This window comes from Sorghum bicolor, chromosome 1, assembly GCF_000003195.3.
Source record: "Sorghum bicolor cultivar BTx623 chromosome 1, Sorghum_bicolor_NCBIv3, whole genome shotgun sequence".
NCBI classification, from domain to species: Eukaryota; Viridiplantae; Streptophyta; class Magnoliopsida; order Poales; family Poaceae; genus Sorghum; species Sorghum bicolor.
In genome coordinates this window covers 46,420,381-46,438,815 of record NC_012870.2, presented here as the reverse complement: position 1 = coordinate 46,438,815, position 18,435 = coordinate 46,420,381, and the positions used below count along the sequence as shown (strand labels likewise).

Below are 18,435 nucleotides of genomic sequence, written 5' to 3'. Positions count from 1 at the left end.
ACCATAGTCAGGGAAGTATAAGAGTAGAGATCCTTTCTTCTCAATCCTGTCACTTGGAGTTTTTTTTTGTATATTTTTGAAAGAAAGTTAGCATACCTTTTGATCCTCATAGGTTCTCTCGGATCACTCATTATCTTTTATATATATATCTCACTGAGGCTGTTTTATTTTGCAAAAATTCTCAAGCATACTTACTTTGGATTTATTGTCTGATCAAAACGGGATCCGAGGAGGGAAATGTCATACTCTTAGATCAAAGACTTTGAAAATTAAAATCTTTGTCAACTCTTACTGGCATATTGCTTATTAGATGGACCATGGGCTATCATTTTTTTTCTCTCTTTTCTCTTTTTTTTTTAAGTGGATACCGAGGTACCTCTAATTCTACTGTCGGACACTTGTCCATTTTTTTCTGCGAGGTTGTCGAGCACTTGCTCCTTTTTATTTCCTCGAAATATCTTATATTTTTGCATAGACCATGCCTCTAATGCAATAATACTTCGGAAGAGTGAATCTTACTGAAATAGTGTCTTGATCTTGGGAGCATGATAAATCTCTCAACAAGGGTCTAACTCATTTTGAACAAACTCAATACAGAGCAGATAGCTTTTATAATCATATTTAATATTTCAGTTTTATCAGGCATATAAAACACTGAGGTTGGTAGCTAGGAATTTGAACATTTTGAAATAAATTCTCCAAGCAACAATGATATCAAGAATAAGAAACTCATACTCTACCATCACATATTCCTTCTTGACTTAAGTAACACAGGGTTTTTTTTAAAAAAAATGATTTTATACTAATTGCAAGTTTTCAGGAAATATCACAGATTGAGATTAATCATGATTAGAAATATTTTAATCTTTTTATTTTATCATGTCGGGAACAATATTCTGCATAATCTAAAATATATATATGTGTAGAGTAAAGTGTGCAGAGTGTGTACCTGAATCGTGGAGTGGTGTAGTCGGAGTGTGTTTAGCATGTCGAGGGATCTCCCCCATACTTGTTTTCTGCTTTCTTGCACAAAAATAAAGTAGAGACACACAAGACATAATAATAATACTCTTTATTGATCTTGAGGCATTTATTACACAAGGAAGAACAAAATTATTTTTGGCTATTCTCTCCCGGATTAGGAGTAGAATATTTTTGGGTGATTCTGAAGATGGAAATGTATGGATATATGTGGATGGTACTTCCGGAGTAGAAGTAGCATGTGTGAGTGAACGTGCAAGTGAATCTTGATTTAACCACATGACAAGCTCCTAAGGGTCTACACAGCTTGACCACACTCAATGCTCATAAGCAGTAAAAAGTAATTGTGTGGCTCGAAGTCTAGCAAGCATGTATATATGGCTGTGGTAGGAATTTAAACTCTCATCATACAGGAACTCGTCATGCAACATTTTAAAGATTTCCAAAGATAAAATTCTCCAGAATTCTAGCATCTCTAGAAACAGATAAACAGCAGCTCAACCTTCCCATATCAAGTTTTCATCCCACAAGTTTAGGTCTAGAGCAAGCTTTAAATTATAACAGTTATGTCTAAACGTGAGAGAGAACTTAAAATGTGCAAATTAGGCAGAGCAACTATTCATCATTTCCATGCTTGAGTTTTATTTAGATATAGATTAGCATAGCCACTTTATTTATTTATTAAACACACTAAGCAAAAGACATATATATATAAGCATAAAATCTTTATTTGGTTTTTCATAGTTATGTATATTTATATTCTAAAAGAATATAAGTATAGAGATAGATAGATAGAAATACTTATCGAGATAAATGGGGTGCTCTCCCCCAAGCTGAATTTTGACGTAATTTCTCTTGATGTAGCTAGCAGGTGGCAGAGGTGTATTTGAAAGTCAGCAGCATTGTGACAGCGATTAGAATATCCTCCGTCTGCCAGTCTTCTTGATTCTTAGATTCTGTGGAGCTCAAATAGACAACAAAGCTTGTGGAACTAATTAAGTGTTAGCATAAATATCTAGCCTTTATCATGTTGAGACTCCTTAATAATTATTACTCCCTGTTTTTATATTTTTATTTTATAAAGCAGAAAAATATTTTTGTTTTATTTTTATGCCACCACAGTGAATGTACTTATGGGTTTTATGCCACTCGTATCCTCACATGGGGCTTACTGTTTTTCACATTTTTACTTTCTGTTTAGAACTTAATTCACTAAGTGAACTACTTGAAATAATTGAAAGGGAAAGGATAACTACCAAGTTTACCTCTTGGCAAGGCGTTCGGTGTTTTTAAGTCCTCCGAACGGGACTCTCCTCCTTCTCAATTATCCTGAGGTTCGTTAGGTGGCGTAGTCGGTACTTCCGGTAGCGCCTCCTCTTCATGTATAGTTATCTTCCTTTTCCACACCTGACTTGGTGCTTAGGTCTCCTCTGGATAATTCTGTTTAAACTCAACGTCTTCTGACCTTACAACTTTTCCTTCGTAGTCTGCCCATCCGTCCTTGATGATTTGCCTCCTCTGGTTGCGGTTGCGTCGTCTTCTTCTTGTCCTGACCTGCTTAGAATCTTCAACTATATAGTTAGAATCATTAAAGTAATGGCGTACCTTCTCAGAGGGGAAATACACGTGGACTTCTCCGGTTCCAATGTAGATGATAACTTGGATAGTGTTGAGGAATGGTCTTCCAAGGATGATGGGTGGATCGTACTCGTCTTCTCCCATATCAATGTTCTGAAAATCATCTGGAGCTAAATATATATTGGTTGTAGGGGCATGGTTCCATGCAGGAGCTGATAAGTGACTGCGGCCATTATGTTGACGTTAGATCCGGTGTCGTAGAGTGTTTTCTAAAAAGAGTATCTATTGGTTGTGCACTCGATGATTGGAACACCAGGGTCGTCCTTCTTGATCAAGAAAGGTGACTTGAGTCGATGATCTTGACCTCCTTGAGCTGCAGTGACCATCTTAGCTGACTCGGTCCACATTTGCTTGTTCCTGTTCCTCCTGTTGGTCCTCTTCCTTGGTTCATGTCGGGATTGCTCTGAAGTTTATGTAGTCTTGTTCTTGAAGAAAAGTCTCCTTCTTCCCCTTGATGTAGAGACTGATCTTGGCATCATTAGCGTAGATGACAGCTCTGGTGTTTAGGAATGGCCTCCGTAAGATGATGGGTGCCCTCTCCTCAGTACCAGTCTCTACCACCACGAAGTTTGCTGGAGCGTACAAGGTACCAACATGGACATAGAGGTTCTTTAATATTTCCTTTGGGAAACTAAGTGTCTGATCTCCATTGTGTTTGTGCTCGTAGATCCTGGTTCTTCACTTAATGGAATCTGGGAGTTGTAAAACGCCTTCACGTTTCTCAAAATGTGTCCTGCTCATAGAGACAAGGCAGAGATCAAGTGCATGGGCTCTGTTGGTGGAAAACACCAACAGAACCAAAAGTGTATTTGTTCTTTTCTAACCTTAAGCATAGTGAGCAAGACAAAGTTGATGGATCATGAGTGTAGCATTTAAAACATTTGTTAGATCAGATGGCTCAACCTAATGGAAAGATAATCTATCTATTTTTTTTATCTTCCAAAGATTGAATGTGCAACATATTAGCTTATATGTTTAGGAGCGTGGGATTACGAAGGTAGTACTAAGAACAAAGATTAAGGGACTAAACATGTTGAATCAGTTAGGTTGGTTAATTTAGAGTTATAAATCATACATGTTTGTCTCTTTATTTATGTGAACGCCAGAACCAAGGAGAAACTTATAAAAGGATAGTCAAGTACCTTAAGATGTTACCTTTGAAGAGTGATGGTACAGTATCACCTTGTAGAAGCTTTCCTTTCTAGCGGTTGTGCATCGTGTTTGTGGCTCCCTCCATGGATCATCTCTTATGAGCTACATCTTTCTTGTGCAAATTGTTAAACTTCATGTGTCACTTTCTTCATCTCCAATGTGAGTTTATCTCAGGACTTCCCAAGTTGATATTGAAAGTTTTCCTGCAGGGGTTAGTCCCACAAAATATACAAATGTCTATACAAGCAATTTTTAGTTCGATAACCGAACTAGACTCCATGTCTAATCAGATTAAGGAAGGCTGTTTAACCTAAGCACCATGCTTAATTTAAAAGCCAATAGAAGTATGTGCAGTACTTCCAAACTAACACTTACTAGGATAAACAAAGGTAGCGTGATGGCATTTATAGAGATCTACTTAAGTGGAGATGAAGTAGTGTGATTAGTATTTAATAAATTGAGCATGTCTCAAAGGTAAGGACAACCAACATAGCAACATGGCAAAGGATGTTTTTATGTGAAGTACTCCCCTAAGCTTGAATTTTGCAAAATTCAAGATTGGATGAATTTAATTCAATGTTGCATGTTGATTGGTTGGGCATACCTTGCGCTTGTCATTCATCCGGTCTTCTTGCTCCAATCCTAGAAAGGTTAGTGACAAGAATACCCGAAGGAATATTTCTACAATTATCTTTATATGCTCAATACACAAGGTAATGTTGCAAGTAATTAGAAGTTCATGTTACAATCTGATAAGTGCTTGTTTTAGGACACTAAGCTTGTCCTTGGGAAACCATCAATTAACTCGACGAGATCTGCAATATTTATTATAAACATATGCATCGACAACCGCTCTTTTAAAGTTTTTATAAATAGAAAAGAAGAGAGGGTTGGAGATCTCAAATGTGGTGATAGCACATGAATTTTTAATGCCCTCTAGCCATTGATGTTGCTCTTCTCGATCCTCCTTATGCATGGGATGTCTAGAGAGATTCATAGGATTATCGGGAGGTTCAAGAGAAAGAGCATAGTAGAGATTATTAGGCTCAAGGATGGGTTGGATAGCCGAATCATGGGATTGGAAAATTTGGAAATCGGCTATTGAAACTTCCTCTCCTTGTATGAGAGATGATTCCTTCTCTATCTCTATGATTTTTCTATGAAGACTAGTACAAGAAGGATGTCCACGAATGAAGACATACCTTCCGTTACTAACTGATAAAGAAAGAAGGACTCTACCAAAGGTTATATGATCAAGACCAATGTGAAAATATCTAAGAAAAACATGGTCTTGCAAGGCTAGGTCTAAACCAGAATTTATAGAAAGATTAACAGATTCCCTAGGTGTAGCTAAAAGTGCATTATCTTCTTGATTAAAAGATAGGACCTCGGCTATAGAAAAGGGTTGGTTTTGACCTATTGCAATCAACTCCGGACACAGATCATAATTAGGGGCAGGACGTGTTGACTCCCATGGTCTATGGCTGGTCTCCGAAGGTGCAAGGAATTTAATAATAGTTATTGAATTTGAGTTATCCATAAAGATAAAAATAAAAAGATAAAAGAATAAAAGTATAAAAGTATAATACAAGATAATAGCAAGACTCAAAGTTATCTCAGCAAACCGTCTTTCTCCCCGGCAACGGCGCCAGAAATGCTTGTTGATATTTGGTAACGCAATAAGGAAATGATCCGCAAGCGCACGGATATCGGTGAGCATTTCACCCGGGAGGTTTTCCAGAGTATCGTATTTATATTTTTACCACTGGGAGAAAGGGTGCATCTGACTAACCAAATCTATTGCTACTATCCCTTTAGGCACAAAGAATGTCTTTCGATGTGAGTGATAAATAGAGAAGACTGCAACCGTAGTCTCCTTCTAACCTTGGTAAGGATGATCTACTGTTCTAATGGGGAGGCTAACGGAATCTAGACACCACAAAGGATGTTCAACCCGCACCTATAAACCCTATCCTTCCTGCTAACGAGATGTGATCTACAAAGGTAGCTCAGAATTGTCACGTTCCTCACTACTACCACGGTCCAGCTAGTCAGGGAATATCTATGAGTACCCCAGCCTAAACACCACATTTACGCCAGCAATGATTACTCTAAACTCTACGCGAAGAGATTAAAGTAAACTCATAAACCATAAGAACAATAAAACAAGAACTTACTAGAATTTAGAAGTCGAATTACTGAAGAATCCTAGGAGCAAGCTTCGGGTTAGGAGAACTTGATCCCGCAGGTACAAGCTTGGAGTAGACACCGACAGGCCGGGCTTCCTCCACTATATACCTCCACTCTATCTCTCTCAATCTAGTAGAAACTAGAAGATCTATTTCTACCTTACATTGATTGCTAAGCCTAAAAAGAAATATTAATTAGAGAAGAGGTTTTCCTTCGAGGGCACCCCTCAGTCTCTATGATAATTTCTTCATGTCTTCCAGGGGCCAGGGGAGCCTCGCTTATATAGGCCTCCCCTTCTATGCATTTTTGGGTCGATAGCCGAGGTGGTACTATGTTTTTCTTGATCCAATAGGTCGGTGGAATATCCCGAGCGAAGGAGTCCTGAATTGGCTCCAGCAGGGGGGCGGGCGCCCAGGCTTCCAGGGCGGGCGCCCTGGGCCTGGCCCAGCTTCGCCTCCGCTTCGGTCTCGTGGCTTCTGGAGTCTTCTAGATGATGTAGAATTGCGCGGTGCGTTGATATCTCTATGTAATCCCGACATGTGGGCCTTTCTTCCTTATTTCCTGATAACCCCCTGCAGAAATAGATAAACAACAAAACTCGTGGAATTCTGTCAGATCAAACCCTAATTCTAGGTGATGGTTGCATATTGGTCCTTTCTCTTGTTTATTTGATAATTAAAATTGATACTTAAGAACCGTCAACAAATACCACTTGCTATATTATCTCATGAGCTGAGTGCTCTAATAAAAAAAAGAGAGAAAAAAATACGAGGAAATAAAAAGGGGCAAGTGCCCGGAACCTCGAAAGAAAAGAAAAAAAGAAAAAAAGAAAATAAATGAGACGAGAGGTAAAAATGGACAAGTGTCCGACAGTAGAATTAGGGGTACAAGATACCCACCTGAGAGAAAAGAAAAAAAGAAAATATAGAGCATCCCATTCTCCTCAAAAAGTTTCAAAAGAGCAAGAAAGGTATGTATCCCCTCAAAAGAGCATGAGTAGAATTAGACTTTCACCATTGTTATCACCATCATCACCATACATCATTCATTCGCCACACATGCACATCTTGATTTGACTTATTGACTTGTTCTTCTGGATCCATGGTTTGACTATGCAATAAATGTCTTGTAAGTATGTATTAGCTGTCTCCCACCTATGAGCTCCAGATATCAAAAGCCTTATTAGAGTAGGGTGAGAGAGAAGGCAATGCCACTATGCCTTATACCACAAATACCACATACTTTGAGAGAAGGCATACACCATTAATGCCTTGGTAAGGATCCAGAAATACCACAAAAGAGAGACTAGAGAGAGTCATACAAGGAATCTCTGAGTTTTATTTGAAAATCTGCAAAAACTCCAGAGCTATAGCTGATCAAGAATAAGAGACATGGTGCTTGACTAGACCGTTCTATCTTTTAACTACTCAAGACAGAAGTGACGGTTACAAGTCCCATGGTGAAAGGTAAATGAGTAAGTTTTAAGTCTTAACAGTTTACTCTAACCAGAGATGAGATCTTGTTTAAATGCATGTGTATCTTTAAGTTATGCAACCACTGCAGAAACTCTTGAGTTCATCTTTGCTCAGGGACGAGCAAAGGTTAAGCTTGGGGGAGCTTGTTGACGGTCCTTAATGCTCACAATTAACCATCAATTAATCATGGAAAAGGATCCAAATGCAACCAACACCTAGACTTAGGGTTTTATCTAACAGAATTCCACGAGTTTTGGTGTTTGTGTATTTCTGCAAGGGGTTATCAGGAAATATGGAAGAAAGGCCCACACGTCAGGTTTACATAGAGATATTAACATGTTGCGCAATTTTCTATCATCTAGAAGACTCCAGAAGCCACGAGAACGAACGGGAGACGTAACGGAGCCGGGCACTGGGCGCCCGCCGTCCCTTACTGGGCGCCCGCCTTCCCCCCTGGACCAAACAGAGTCCAACTCGGGGACAATGCTCCACCGACCTAATACTTCAAGGAAAACCACACGATCAATGTCGGTTTGATCCGACGGCCCAGATTCACTTGAAGGGACTATAAAACCAGACCCCCTGGCCCCTGGAGATCATACCTCTTCTATAGAATCAAAGCTAGGGTTTCAATTCTTCATCCAAGTAGAGAGGATCCCTCTAGTTCTTCTAGTTCTACCTCTAGTTCATCTAGATCTAGTTCTAGTTCATCTAGTTCTAGTTCTAGTTCCTATAGTTCTAGTTCTAGTTAGTTCTAGTTGTAATCTAGAAAATAGGGAGAGAGAAGAGGAGAGCGGAGGAGGAGCCGGATCTGTCGGATCTTCCTCAACATTGTACTTTTGCAGCATCTGGTTCGTTCTTCATCGTTCTCCAGGTTCTTCAACTCATAACTCCTGAGTTCTCTAATTACTTTTATTTACATTTAAGTTATTTATTGGATTCCCGCTTGCATCAAGTGCTCTAGTCTTTGAAACATTAGAGTAGTAATTAATAGATTAGACGTGGTGTTTAGTCTTGCGATTACCTGGAATTGCACCCAATCCTACGGATTGTTGTGGTAGCCCTAGGGTAGTGACAGCCCTAACGGTCGACGTATTCCACCACGTTCGGATCGGTGTTTGTAGGACCGTAGTCAGACCTTCCTAGCCCCCTTCTCATCTCTTTCCGTGGTTAGTGCTCTGATGTCCCGATATAGATAATCTTGAAGTAATTCTTGATTCTTAGATCAACTAGAGAACTCTCAGGAAACTTCCTCTCTTCCCACCAAAAATAATTATATAGTTATCCTTGGGCGATCTTGGATCTTAATTAGTACACTCACGTTCTCTGTGGAAAATCGATACTCTGGAATACTCCCGGGTGAAGGCTACATCGGTATCCGTGCGCTTGCGGATTTTTCTGTTTGCGTTTAAAATACCCAACAGGCTACTAGGGGGGCGACCCCCCCCTCCAAGTGTCGAAAAAGCCAAGAAATTCTCTCTTCCCTACTTAGTAAACCTTGCACGTTCGAGTAGTTGAGGCGCCTCGAGCCCCTTAAGGGCCAAGGCACAATGAGCCTGAGAACTCCTATGCCCCCGGGCTATGGAAACTCTACTCACTTCCTCACTCTTGAAGTAATCGAGGCTGTTTTTAACAAAAGACCAAACAAGGAATACAAACGTAGGCGCAAAGGGAAATAAAAGAGCCTCGAGCGGAAAGACAGATAAACATTTAACAATCACCAAAAGACATCATATTACTTAAAGACAAGTTAATAGAGTACTATACAAGGGGCCCCCAGCACCCAAAGAAGGCTCGCAGGCCTTAGTCTGCATCGCGGTCCTCACCACCCTCGCCTGTGCCTGAGCTAATCTCAGGGGGAAGTACCTCGGGCTCAAATAGCTTAGCCAGCCTCTCCCCAGGAACCTCCGCGTCGTCGATCAAGGCGTGAAGCCTCTCCTCGTTCTCCGCGTCGGTCTTGGAGATGTCGGTAACAAAGCCATGAGACACTACCTCCATATCATAGGAAAAGCCCGAGCAGACAACCGCCATTGCCCGCTTCACCCCGATATCGAGAGCGTCACGCACCCGATCTCTCAGCGTCGCACCTAGGTAGCACAGGTGATCGACCAGCACGTCGCCTCGAGCCTCCTCCTTCGACTCGTCCGTAGGCTCGACTTCCCAAGAGGTCGAGAGATCGCTTATCACCGTCCGAAGTCGACGGTTCAAAGCAACCTCCCCCTCGAGCTGGGCCTGGACGTTGCGAGCCTCGACTTAGGCGGCCAAGAGTTCATCCTTAAGCCCTGTGAATGTCAATGCAAAAACTTTAGAATAAACCAAGCATGCCTTGAAAAGGAAACCCGGCAATAGAAACGTACCACGGACACTCTCCTCCAGGGCCGTGTTCTCACCGACTAATCTAGTGTTGGCCCTCTCAATCTCTTTGTTGGAGCGTGCCAGCTCAGTGTTGGCAACGCGGAGATCCTCGATCGCCTTGCCAGCCTGAGCAATGGCCCCACTCTTCTCCAACAACTCTCCCTTCAGAAGTTCGACGTCGTCAGAGAGCCTACGGGATCGAGCCCGCTCCGCCTCGAGGTCTTCGAGGGCCTTCTTCTTGGCTTCTTCCGCGGCGCTCCTGGCGATCTCGTCGTTCACGTGCTCCACCTTCATCCTCTGGAAGGATTCTCGAAGGGAGTCCAGGTCAGTCTTGAGGAGGCCCTTCTCCTTGTCCAAATCAGCAACGACGTTCCTATAAGACAGGGCCTCCTCCCGGGCTTTGGACGCAGCCTCCTCGACTGTCAGAGCCCGCTCCCCCAGCAGCACGGCCTCTTCCTCAGCCTTCTTTAAGGCCTCTCGAGCCTCGACCAGGGCAGCCTCCCTCACCTTCTTCTCCTCCTCGAGCGCTATGAGATCTTTATAAGCCTTAAGGAGTTTCTCTTGCGACTCGAGGAGCTGGTCCTTGAGGAGGGCGAGCTACTCCCAGCCACCCCTCATGGCATGAATGAAGCTCGATTTGATACGGGAGGTCTCTTTCATATCCTGCGAGCTGGTGGTCGAACAGTTAGAATACAAAACCAAAAGGCTCCATGAGGATTAAAGATCGAAAAACACTTACAAAGTAAGCCGGCCCGAGCCCGTTATTGATGACGTCCGACAGGAGCCCCACCACGTGCTTCATCCAAAGGCGGAGCTCCTCGACGTGTTCCCACTTCTCGGCCTCCTTCCGATCGTCGAGGAAGATGTTGTGCTCGGACGGATCGGTGGAAGCCCGGATACGAATCCGATCGGGGCACCAGTTCTCCATCTCCCGGTCAGCCCGCGCCTTGACGCCGCGGATAAGGTCCTCGACGGTCTCGAGGGAGCCCCCATGGCGCAAGTACAAGTCGACGAGGCATGGGAACCGCCCGTCGTCGTCCACCGCCTTCTAGGTGCCGTCTTTACTCCCCGACGTCCCGATCTCGTCCTCCTCAGGGGGAATACGGTCCTCCCACGCCCGACGCTCCTGAAGGAACCCTGGGGCGATTCCGTCCATGCCGTAGATCGTCCTCCTGATCTCAGACTCGGGGTCGACGGGGGTGCGCATCATGCAGGCAAGCGCCACCACACCGTCCGCCCACCCCGACTCTGCCGGGATCGCGGTGGGCGCCCCTGGAAGGAGCCACGCTGGGGTTGGAGGGCCAAAAACCGGCAAATCCTCTTCCTGCTCTCCGGGCTCTTGCGGCACCGGTGGTACTGGTTGGGGCGGACTTTGAGGTGGGGGCTCGAGCGGTCCTTCTTCTTGCCCCCCGTTGCTGCTGCTGCTGCCCCTCGAGCTCCTGCGACTCTTGTTGGCAGCCCTGCTCCTGCAGCTGCTGTTGCGTCTCCTGCTCCTGCAGCTGCCGTTGCGTCTCCTGCTCCTGTAGTTGACGCCTTGCCTCTTGCTCCTCCTCCTCCTTCTTCTTCCTCGGCTCCTCGAGGGAGCGAAGACCGGCAGGCCAAGGCGTCCGTCCCGCGACAAGAGAGGTCGAGGCCTCCTCGTCCATAGGACGGGCACCCGTCGACGTCTCGTCGCCACCAGACCCATCGCTGATGGTAATGGGATCCCCCTCGACCCCCGTTCGGGGAAGCTCAGGGGCTCCCTCTTGCCCTTGGGTCTGGGGCGCCTCGGCCTGTTTCAGCGACGACGGGGCCGGATCACCCGCCGGGGGATGAGGTGGGGCGCTCTCGATGCCGGTCGGTAGCTGAGGGTCGGAGGAGCCTGTGAAACAAAAAACAAAGGCTAGTCACTATGACGACCAACGTAAGAACAACACAAGTCCCATGAATAAGCTACAGACCTGGCTCCTTGGAGGCTGCTCCCACCTTGAGCCTCTTCGCCATCGAAGGCTGGGCTTGCTCAAGCGTCCGCTTCAACCTGAGAAGAGAGGGACGGACATAAAGAAGACCATTATACGAGAAAACGCGAAGAATCAGGAGAATGAAAATCACAATATCAAAAGAACTTACCCCACAGGAAGAACGGCTCGCCTGCCGGTGCCTCGACCGGTGGGCCTCGAACCGCCCTGCGTTAAGGCCCCGGGCCCCTCGAGAGCAGATGCAGGCCTTGGCCCGGTGACTCCCGCCTGGCGGGTGCCGGGACTGGCGCTCCGACGGCCAGTCTCTCCCTTCTCGGAGGCCGCGGCGCGGCCGCGGGTCAACGGCCCCGTCGCCTGGGGCTTAGCCTGGCCACCTGCCTTTGGCGTACGAGGGGGTCGGGGGTGCGGGGCGGCCTGACTGGTCGTGGGCACAGGATGGGTGTCAGTACGGGGGCGGTGAAATCCGCTTGGCCCCTCCTTCGGCGCTCCCGTCCGTGGGGCATCGACGTCGCCCCCAAGCGGACCCTCGAGGATCCGATCGAGGCGAGACGCCATCCCCTCGGAGTCCTCGCTATCGTCGCTGCTATCCCCGCCGTCATCGTAACTAGGGGATTCTTCTTCAGGCTCCCCCTCTGCCTGGATTTAGCTTGACGCGTATCTAGTGCTTGGCGGTCGAGGTTCCTCTTCGTTTCTCCTTTCTTCTTAGAGTCCTTGGCGGACTTCAGTTTCTCGGCAGACTGGCGCCGTTTGTCACGGTCGACCTCGTCCTCCTTTTCTGGAGGCCTCGAGGACCGGACATCAATCCGTCCCTGCCAGAACAAAGGTAGACTTAGAAAAAGGGAAGAAAGAGACCTAGAATCGAAGCTGTGCACGAGAAGAGAGCATACCAGATCGATCGAGCCCGCATCAGGCCTCATGGGGAAGCCGTTAACGTGCTCTGGCTTAAAGTCACCGGCAATTGCGGCCCTGACCCGGGCCGTGACTTCGTCGTTCGCTGGAGCCTCGTTGGACATCCGGCACGCCTCGAGGTCCCGAGATGAAACACCAGGGCCCATCTCGTCCATCCTCAACGGTCGAGACATCAATGGGAGAACTCTCCGGTGATGGATGGCCGAGAGGACGAGAGCGGCAGTCAAGCCCTCCAAGCGAAGCTTCTTCAGGGCGTCGAGGAGGGGGTCGAGCCGCGATTGATGAGCTTGGACGACGCCGTATGTCCAGTCCGCTGGACGCTCCGTGATCAGGCGACTGGAGTAAGTGGGCAGGAGGTTGTCGTCGTTCCGCAGGTAAAACCACTGGGAGTCCCAGCCAGCGTGGTTAGTCGACAACCCCACTGGGATGTACTCACGCGGCCTATCCGTCTTCCCCGTCTTCTGCACGAGATTGAGGCATCCCACCCGCACGGGCTTCCTCACGCCAGTGGTTCCGGTGGGGGCGTTGAAAAGCTCGCCCCTGTAGAGGTGGAGCCACAGCTCCCAGTGGGGCATCATCCCCAGGTAGCCCTCGCACACCGCGGTGAAGACCGCCGCGATGGTGATGGCGTTCGGGGAGAAGTGCTGGAGCTCCACCCCATAGTGGAGGCAGAGCGCCCGCATGAAGCGGCTCAGAGGAGCACCTAGGCCGTGGCAGTGGAATTTGGCAAACGACACCACATAGCCCTCGGGCGGCTGGGGCTCCCTGTGGTCCGCCGGCGGCGCGATCCACTCTGGCGACGATAGCGAGGTGCGGCGGCGCAGGAGTCCCTCTCTCTCAAGCTCTAGCAACCGGCGCTCCGTCATCGACGACGGGCGCCAGTCGTCGGCGGCGACGAGTCTCACAGGCATCTTGGCTGGAAGGACGGCGGATCCGCTACCGCTCGAGGGGGTGCGCGCGCGCGTGAGATGGCCTGGGAACTCAGGCAGCAAGAGAACAAAGGCAAGAGGGCAGAAGGCGGAAGGAAGAACGGCGGCGGCGCCATGGCGTATTTATAGGCAGCAGTCCGCCAACGGATAGATCCGATAAATGAGGTAACTCCCCCCATAAATGCGTCGTCTAACGGTCCCTTTCCTCCTCACAGGCGAGGCGCTCCGAATTCTACGCCAACACAGTGTCGTGACGGTACCCACCTAAAAAGGCGCGCCCAACAGGCAAAAAGGCGAACCGCCACGGCCTCTTCCTTCCCTTGTAAGCCAAGGAGCATACCCGTGAAAGCCTTGAGATGTCGCAGGCTGACCCGCCGAAAGGGTTCGACAGCCGATCTCAAGCACCAGAGTCAGGGATCCCCAGCGAGTGGTCGAAAATCGAGGCCCGCCTCGAAGACTTGCTGGGGATGTCCAAGGTAGGGTCGAGACAGTCGAGAGGAATCCCCCCGACGGGAGGCATCGAGCAGCTGGACTCTATCGAACGAGACCAGTATCGCCGACCACGTCGACCCCGCTTTATGAGAATGCCTCTGGGCTGCAACTGACCCCCTCGAAAGGGGCACAGGTTCTCACTTGGACTACCCGCTAGGAACTCAATTTAGGGTGGATGGCGCTCGCTCTATCGAGAGTACGTCGAAACCTCCGCACAAAGCAAGCCGATCAGAACCTTCCACCACTGGTGTCGACAGTGTTTCTGCAAATTAGGCAACATAACCCTCGAAGGAGTCAAAAACTCCTCCAAGGGCTCGGGGGCTACCCCCGCGGGGTCGCTCGCGTGTCCCCACAGAAATTCGACCTAAGAATACAGCCTCCACTCGAGCGCCAGCGCTCAAATGGAGACTCGGGGGCTACTATCGAGGGTATCAGTAAAGGGTATCCTAACTGATGCACATAACGAGATTACCTTTACACAGATCAAAGCCCCCTACTCGATGTTCTAATCAGCTATACACACAGTCGTCGACGGCTGCAGCCTCGAAGACAGAAAAGACGTCGAGCGAACCGCTCGGGGGTCGAGCGTCAACTACCGTCGAATACGGAAATGGGCTCGAGCGAATCAGGAAGCGTCGAGCCAGAGGACATCGCCCGCCGCCTGACGCGCGCACGAGAACCCAGGCATTTAATGCGCCTGTCGCTTTCCCACCTAACACGCTAGTCACGGGAAACGTGACGGGGAACAGGCACCCGTCCCGTCATTCTTTTTGCAGCCTTCGCCACCAAATGACCCAGAGCGTGTCAGGACGCGGGAAGCCAGGATGGAACGTCTAGTCGGGACCCCCTCGAGACGCCAAAAGTCAAAACTCTGGATAGCAAGGCGCCGCATGGCATCCGACCCTCGACTACGCGTGCTCCCTTCCTGGGGAAGGGTTGGGCGTCGACTGACGGCACTGTCGCTGCTCTGACGTTTCAGCCGCCTTGACGTACAGGCGTGCGACGGATAAACAGGCCCGAGACGGTGTACGAAGCGGGATATGAGGGCACGCGTGATCATCATCAAGCTATCAGGATGGGACGGCTCGAGACCACGCCTGTACGGAGGCCTCGAGTAGGTCAGCGCGCCATGCCTCTATCGACCCCTAGTCTGCCACCTACACATGTACCCTAGGCCTCCCCTTGGAACTATAAAAGGGGAGACCCGAAAGTGAACACGGAGATCAAAAAAACACAACACACACACGTAGAGAAGTCTCCATACTCCATCCCAGTTCATACACACTTGTATTTGCCCCTGTACAAGCACTTAGGTGCAAGATAGTACAAACTTCCCTCCCCCACTGGACGTAGGGCCTTCTCTTGCCCGAACCAGGATAAATCTTTGTGTCTTCTTGCATCACCATCTGGGAAAGGGAGCACGCATACAAATTTACTCGTTGGTGTGACCCCCCGTGGGGAAAACACCGACAATGAGTTCTTCCAAGTTCATTCTCTCATTATTTAATTATAGTCATGATTATGAACTAGAGTATAGTTGTGATATTATGCTATTGATATATAAACTAGAGTATAGTCTATGTGTCAATAGAGTGTCATCATTAACATTATGCCTAATAAATACATTTCACTTAATTAAAGCTAGAGTTAGGTTGGATGTGGTGGTTCATCGCACCGCAAAGGTGTGCCTAATTAATAACTTGTCGATCCATAGGGTCGGAGTCCTGAGGTGAGTTGGGTAGACTCTGCATACGTAGGCGAGGTGCCTCGGTATGGAGAGGTAGGTGTCTGCATGGCCCTTGCTTCAGTGAGGTGGTGACAGCCTTGTCCGTCCTTGGCATTCCCCATGTTAGTTTGGGATATAGGAGTCTAAATTGGCATGACGGTTGCTGGCAGACCAGTATGGCATGTTCTCCTAATCTATATCACACTTAGCACTAATCCTAATTATGTGAATTGTATGAATATTAACTAACTGTAACATGACTATACTTGATTAACGCTTGCTCGTCTAGAAATCTTATTTTATTAGTTTCTCTTTTATTTATCATTTAAGATGAGCTCGTTTGTGTGTCCACTATCTCTACTATCAATCCTTACCCCTGTATGAACAGCTGGTTAATTTGCATAGTACTACTATTTATGATCATATTAGAATTTTAATCAAATGCCTTCCTTTGGGTAAATACAAATAACGATACCTGAATACTCACCAGGTGAAATGATACAAATGATAGCTTCGTGCGCTTGCGGATTAATATCTAAAAGAGATCAAGGAACTATCAAGGTCAATACTACTGACACTACTATATTTTAGTGATGTCTCTAAGTAAGATCGACACCCGACATTTCTGGCGCAATGGCTGGGGATAGGCTCTCTGCCTACTCCTAGTGACTACGTTAAGAAATGCCAACACTCTTCATGGTCTTCTTTCCCTCTTTCTTTCTGCATCGGTGGTCTTGTCATTCTTGAGGGTGGTGTTACTTACTGTCGAGAGTGATATGTCACTGCTGCTGCTAGCATCTTCGACAAGAACACCACCATCTTTTGGCTCACTGTTGGGCATTCTTAACGACATTACCAAAAGTAGACTTAGTTTTCTATTTCTGATAATGGCGCCAAAAATACCCAACCTATCCCTCATGCCACTTAAGCCAAGTTGTCATCCCTAGCATGACATGAGAGACGCGGTATTCAAATATGCAATTGCTCTTCTAAATAAATAATAAAAGTGATTTGCAAGCGCACAGATTAATACTGATATAGCATTTTAACCGGGAAGTATTCCAGGTATCGTTATTTATATTTTTACCACTGGGAAGGGATTACTAACACCAATGTTGATAATGGAATGAAATAAGGAACTGAGTATCATTGCATGTGTAATAGAGAGCATTCATCTATCTCTTACATACAGGGATTAGTGTCACATAAAATGTAGATAAAATATGAATGGTGACAAAGATAACTAATCTGATTAGCATAACTAGCCACATATGATAATGATAAGCACCTCAACAGATATTCTAGCAAGTCATTAGCATAGATTTAGGATGAACTACAAGAATATTTCCTAAGTTATTCTTAACTATAAAGTCTAGCATATCATAATTAGTGCAATTATACTTGGCAATCATTGCGAGACAGGACTACGCCCATGCATAATGATATTATCAAGGAAGATGAGAAACATAGCAATCACTCACCTGTAATAATGTTGCTCTGCCTGCGCTATACATGGGAGGGGGACTATATAAGAATCAACGGAGCTGTCACCACCACGAACTACCGCACGATCCGCCATATAGGGTACAATCGCAGATAAATACGGTATAGGCACCACGCCTACACAATACTTATAATTTACCCATGGACCTGATGGATAAATGCTATACGATCCTAAACATGTATATAATTCCAATCTAACTAAGCCAAGTATATAACCATGATAAACTAAGAACGATATAATTGCAAATATAAAACAAGTAGAGCAGAGTCATAATCAATATATTGAAATAGAGCAAAGTCATATTCATAATATTGAAGAATAATGATGAACAAATCAAGAACAGTAGAGGAATTACCAAGAATCCTCTTGACAGATCTGGAAACCAATCGAAGATTGACTCCTAGTTCTAATCCTATGTAGCTATGCTAAACTAGAGATCTAGTTGATGTGGTGGCTCTAGGGCTTGATCAGAGACTCTCCTCCTTAGATGAATGAATGAATTAGGGTTTGAGAAGGAGAATGAGAATGCCTCCTCCAGGGGCTAGGGGGCCTGCTTATATAGCCCTTCCAAATGAACGTGGGCCATTGGATCAAACCAACCTTAATCACATTGTTTTCCTTAATCCCTTAGGTCGGTGGAGCATAATCCGCGAGGCGGGGCTTGATTGGCCCTAGGGGGGAGGGCGGGCGCCCTGCCCCCAGGCCCGCTCGGCCTCCCGTTCGTTCCCGTCGCTTCTGGAGTCTTCTAGATGATAGAAAATTGCCGCACACGTTAATATCTCTATGTAAACCTGACATGTGGGTCTTTCCTCCATATTTCTTGATAACCCCCTACAGAAATAGACAAACACTAAAACTCGTGGACTTCTGTCAGATAAAACCCTAAGTTTGGGTGTTGGTTGCATTTGGATCCTTTTATTTATTTATTTGATGATTAAATTTGATACTTAAGGACCATCAACAAACTCCCCCAAGCTTACCTCTTGCTCGTCCCTAAGCAAGGATAGACTCAGTGATGGATCAGAAGTTGTTGTAATGCCTTTGAATGTTGACGGTACACATGCTTTCAAATCAGGTCTCATCTCTGAGTTTGAGTAAGATGTTAAGACTTTAAAACTTACTCATT

At 46.5% G+C, this 18,435-nt stretch overlaps 1 protein-coding gene across 1 annotated transcript in view; it reads right to left on the bottom strand.

Moving 5' to 3' along the window:
- The window catches only part of LOC110431949 (putative uncharacterized protein DDB_G0294196), an 82,116-nt gene extending 69,354 nt beyond the window's left edge, over nucleotides 1-12,762 (bottom strand). Inside the window, exons 1-2 of the mRNA XM_021451809.1 lie at nucleotides 12,702-12,762; nucleotides 11,208-11,652 (exon numbers count right to left, since the gene is read on the bottom strand). Of these exons, the coding sequence (XP_021307484.1) occupies nucleotides 11,208-11,652; nucleotides 12,702-12,762 (506 nt within the window). The remainder of the gene's footprint in view (nucleotides 1-11,207; nucleotides 11,653-12,701) is intronic.